General features: G+C 36.2%; 1 protein-coding gene across 1 annotated transcript in view; it reads right to left on the bottom strand.

The window, feature by feature from the left end:
* LOC106951412 (UDP-glucuronosyltransferase 2C1-like) overlaps positions 1 to 5,049 on the bottom strand; it is a 15,580-nt gene that overhangs the window by 5,732 nt on the left and 4,799 nt on the right. Inside the window, exon 3 of the mRNA XM_015038946.1 lies at positions 1,211 to 1,927. Within this exon, the coding sequence (XP_014894432.1) occupies positions 1,211 to 1,927 (717 nt within the window). The remainder of the gene's footprint in view (positions 1 to 1,210; positions 1,928 to 5,049) is intronic.

Here is a 5,049-nt window from a genome sequence, read left to right as displayed (position 1 = left end):
ATTGGCTGATCTCGGTGTAAACGTGACAGTCTCTGAATATTCTGCCTGTAGCTGTCTTTATACAGCACTTCTCTAATACCTTTCTCAAAGCTGTGACCATTAACTTCATGGAGCTGAATAATCTTTGCTGCTCCTCTTTTCTGTAGACGTAAAAGGTTGTCATACTGGTCAAAGAACAAGGGTATGCCAAGCACAGGGACTCCATAGTAAATGGCTTCCTGGACTCCATTTGTTCCTCCATGAGCTACGAAGACTTTTATTTGTGGGTGGCCAAGTAGATCTTTCTGTGGCATCCAGTCCATCATTAGAGTGTTGTTGCCCAGAGTAGAGGGACGCTTCCCTCTGTGCTTCCAAATCACCTGATTCAAAATGAGGAACAAATGAATGTAAGATATATGCATAATTTCAGAATCAGAAAGAATGGCAATATCTTTGATCCATAATGAAGCAGGTGCTTCTCTATCGCGGTTCCCCATAGTTCACTGAGTTTGCTATAAATTGTTCAGAATTACTCCCTGTCCTCAAGTGTATCAGTGAATATTTGAACTATGTGCTCAGATGGATTTCATTTTCAAGAAATCTGTTTTTAGAACGACATGAAATTCAAACCAGACATTGGTAGCAATCCAGCAATTTTAAACTCACAAAGAAATCAAAACAATTCACCCCATAAATTATGTGACGTAATGTGGAAGAAGCACAGGGAAAAACAATTGTGTTTGCCCACTAGACTTAATTAATGCTTGCCTAAAAAGGCTTTTATTTGTTCATGACTGCGTCAGACTGCATCCTCTATGAAGACATGAATTACATGTATGGGAAAGGTGTGATTCAGTCCCAGCTTCTACATGCACTGCCTTCAAATATTATAACTTGTGGGTAGATTTTATATTGACTGTGATCTTCAGTTCTTTTGGTAAATTCAGTCAGGGTGATTGACTAAGCTGTGAAAGCCTTTCAATTTTCATTAGTTTGCTTTGGCTGCAGTTAGTCCAAAACACTGCTGTTCATCTTTTAACAGGTGCCAGAAGGTATGACCATCATCCCGGTTTTAGCAGATTTATTGTTATATGAATATTGTGATATTCTGGGGGAAGATTATTGGAAAAGTAAACTGTGCCAAATAGCCCAAATTCTGTGCCTTATATGGTATAATGAGTTTTTTCACAGTCCGAAATTACGCGAAAAAGAATTCAAGAGAATATTTTACCTTTTGGGGCATCTTGGCAAAGACACTAGCAATATCTTCCACAACCTCTTCTGGAAAATTATTCACCAAAGTTCCCAGAGTCATGATGATGACTCCATGCTCCCCAGCACTTTGAACAAACTCCTCCAGGTCCGCTGGTAGAGGCTGTGCAGGTTTACACTGGAACCCTCCAATGTAGACAACATTTGGCATTGTTGGCCGAGGAAAATCAAAGACAAAATCTGACCTGAACAGCCAAATATCAGCCTCTTGAAGCAGTGAGACAATGTCGCATCCACCCTCAATGTATTTATCACACATGGCATCATAAATAGGTCCCACCACAAATTTCTGCTGGAATAATATGATACTAAAGAAAAAAATGTTTTGGATTCTCTGGATGAAAGCCATTTTGTCTGTTAGACCGGGTCCTGGAATCACTGGGATATAAGAGAGCGGTGAGGGAGCCAGCACAAAGTGACCTTCTCCACTGGTAATCCAGCGAACATTGAGGACTAATGGCAGTTTAAGATATTTAGCTAACACAACGCCTTGTCCTATTCCTGGATCAGTAAGAACCACATCATACTGGGATTCTATTAAGTTTTTTATCAACTTTGGATTTTCCATGATTCTTGATGCAGCATCACACCACAGGGTGTGGCCCACAGAAACAAAGGACATAAACTTCTTTGTGAGCTTCAGGAAAGCTAACAATGACGACCATTCTCGGTGCACCTGAAATAAAAATGAATAAAACTTTAGTAGCGCAATACAGAGACCCACAGTGGATCGAACACATACATTTATAATCACATACCCACAGTTGGTCTTGTACGAGCTCATCAAAGAAGTCCTTCACATCTCTGTCCATTTCAACTGTGATGGATGTGTAGAGGGGGGATTTTTCTGGGATATACCAGCTGCTGGAACCCCTGATCATACTGATGTCGTGACCCCTGGCATGAAGTTCTTCTAACAGGATCTTCATATTGATCCAGTGGCTGCCATCTTGAGGATACACCAAAATATTCCCTGCATTGCAGTGGAATGTGAAGAAAATCTGAAACAAGCTGAAGACTGCTAAGATTCCACCCACATGATGTGAAGGCATAACTCCTGAAATGCATGAGAAGCATTCCTCTGTGAATTTTCAGGAAAGGAGTAACCAGGAACTGAGATACTTACCAACTTAAAACAAATGTATTACAAACTGAATAGGGTTATTTCATATCTTATTGAAAATGCATAATTTCACACAACTAAAAGAAAGTATTGAGTTCAATCCCTAATACAACACAGTAATGATAGTGACATTTACTCACCCATATTGAAGTAAGCTAATATTAGCCAAACTTGCATGCAGACTGACTGTCCATCTGCTGTAGGAGACCTTTGAGTACAAACACCAGTAAAAGAGATAAAAACCATCACAAGGTAAATGAGTTACAAGTAGTACACACACACTGCAAGAAGCTGCTTTAAATTCTTCAAAATTAAATTAACATACTGTACTAAAGCCAGTTTATTGGTATTGGAAACCAAACCAAAATTTAGTTTTACACCCTAGAATTTAATACTTAAAACTTTACGATATGTTTTTGTGTTCATAATTGGAAACAGAATATAAGGGGGGAAACAAGGACTTTTGGATGGTAGACAATTTGAAAATGTAAACTTACAGCATGCAGTGTTAGATTTATGTTTAAAATTGGTTTTATTATTAAACATCGTGCATTACAAGTCTATAATTTTTTAACAGACAAATAGAAGTAAGTGTCAAAAAGAGCACCTCTCATGTCTACACTTGCTAAAAAAAACAAAAACAAAATTCTCTTTGTGGTTACAGACTAAGTACCCTGTTGTGTGTGTGTGCATTAGGGACTAGAGATGGTGGGGGCACATATGTCATAAAGTTGTTGACATTTCCCTGAAGGTGGAAATGATCATCTCTGCCTGTTGCAGCATGATCCTGCAGCTCACAGATGATGTCCTACAAAATAAATACACAACTCAAAGTGAAAATGATGAAGCTTCTCTCTCATGTCCCGACTTCTTTCAGTATGTGATAGAGAGTTTATTTAGGAAATGTCAAGTTCTTCATTCTTCACTTGCATTAGGATAAAGAATAACTTTGGTGCATACCTGCAAGCTTTGTTGCATTTAATGTAAAAGGCAAGAACCCTTTAATGAAGTAGTGGAGGATCTTTAGCAGGAGGTAGACAAAATCACACTGAAGTAGAATATTTAATGAGAAACAAGGAGAACAGGCTTAACAAAACACTGAAAGTTACACTGCAGAAAACACAGCAGACATGATGGCAATGGGACAAACAAGAGTATAAATATTAAGGATGGTAATGTTAAGTATTAATTTCCCTTTGGGATCAAAAAAGTATTTCTGAATTTGAATTTGTGAAAAAATTGATAGGTTAGAGTAATCATCTGAATGTGAAACAGCTGGGCTCTTACATTTGAGAGAGATCTACCAAGCAAGCACAAAAATAACATTAATAATAGGTAAACAATATTTAAACTAAATATGATGAAACACCAAATTGAAATGAAGTACAAGGTCTAATGTGACAAAGCTGCCCACGGAAAACAGGAATTTAATTAAATTACTGAAATAAAAATGAACATCTTTTCTTATATTCACTAAAATAAAATAATTGTGTAATTTAAAGAAAAAATATTAGTATTTTCCATTGAGCTGTCCTCTATGACTTTGTGCTTTTTTCACTTTAAGTTAAAGGACATTCACTGTTAAAATTGGAACCATTAAACATTTTCCTAACAAATCTCCCAGAAGTAACAGTTTTATTTTTTTTTTAGAGAAAACTGTTTAGATTCATCACTGAAATGATATCAACATGCCAAATATCGAAAACATCCATTATGTAACTCCTACTGAATTTCCAAAATTCTAAATATTGTGCTGTATGATGGTGTGCTGTCAGTAAATGACAGATTCTAGAATGGTGTTACTTCTAAATACAAAGTTTTATTCCAGTCTTTTTACACTGTTGCAACTGACTGTAACTGAAACTACAAGGCTTTTGGGGAGTATTCATATTTCTTTAGTTTATTCACATTAATGTATTTTCCTTACATAGCATAGTTTAATCCTTGGAAAGAGTATGGTACAACTGTAAATTTGTAATATTAAAGTCTCCTTAATCAAACAGGTGGTAGAGTAGAGTATTTATCAGAGAAGTCTCGAAAATATCCATGGTAACTCTGGAGGAGCTTGAAGGATTCGCAGCTCAGCTTGAATCGTTGTCAGTAGGGCAACCTCCCTACAAATCTGACCATGTCAACATGTTAGAATGACCTAGTCAAAGTCTGGACCACAATTATTTAAAAAATATATTGTAAAACCTGAATATTTATCTTTACAGGTATTGTTTATCGTCTATGACAACAGTTGAACTATGTTACCTAAAAGAATGGGCAAAAATAGTGGAGATATAACACATCTTTAGGATGTACACATCTAGTAGAGGCATCCTACAAAAAATGTACAATTGTAATTTCACACAACAAAATAGCGACTTCATTCTGGAGCAATGAAAAGAAATACTCACCACACTTTTCAAATATTAACTTGAAAAAGAAATCACTAATTAAATCCCAATTGAATATATTCAAATTGGTGCTTTGTAAAACATGTAACTTTAAGGGATAGGAATTCTTCCATAGAGCACTGCAGAATATACATTTAAATCATGATTACACTTTACAAAGGCAAATAATTAAATTTGATCAATATTTTAAGTCAATTTTGTTTCAGTTTTCGATTCCGTCTTCTTCTGCAGAACAGAAATCTAATTACAGCAAAAACAGAGTAGAGGACCACA

This window comes from Poecilia latipinna, unplaced genomic scaffold (genome assembly GCF_001443285.1).
Source record: "Poecilia latipinna isolate Pla-1442-1.1 unplaced genomic scaffold, P_latipinna-1.0 Scaffold457, whole genome shotgun sequence".
NCBI lineage: Eukaryota > Metazoa > Chordata > Actinopteri > Cyprinodontiformes > Poeciliidae > Poecilia > Poecilia latipinna.
Note: the sequence above shows the minus strand (reverse complement) of the source record. Positions and strands in the feature narration are given on the sequence as shown.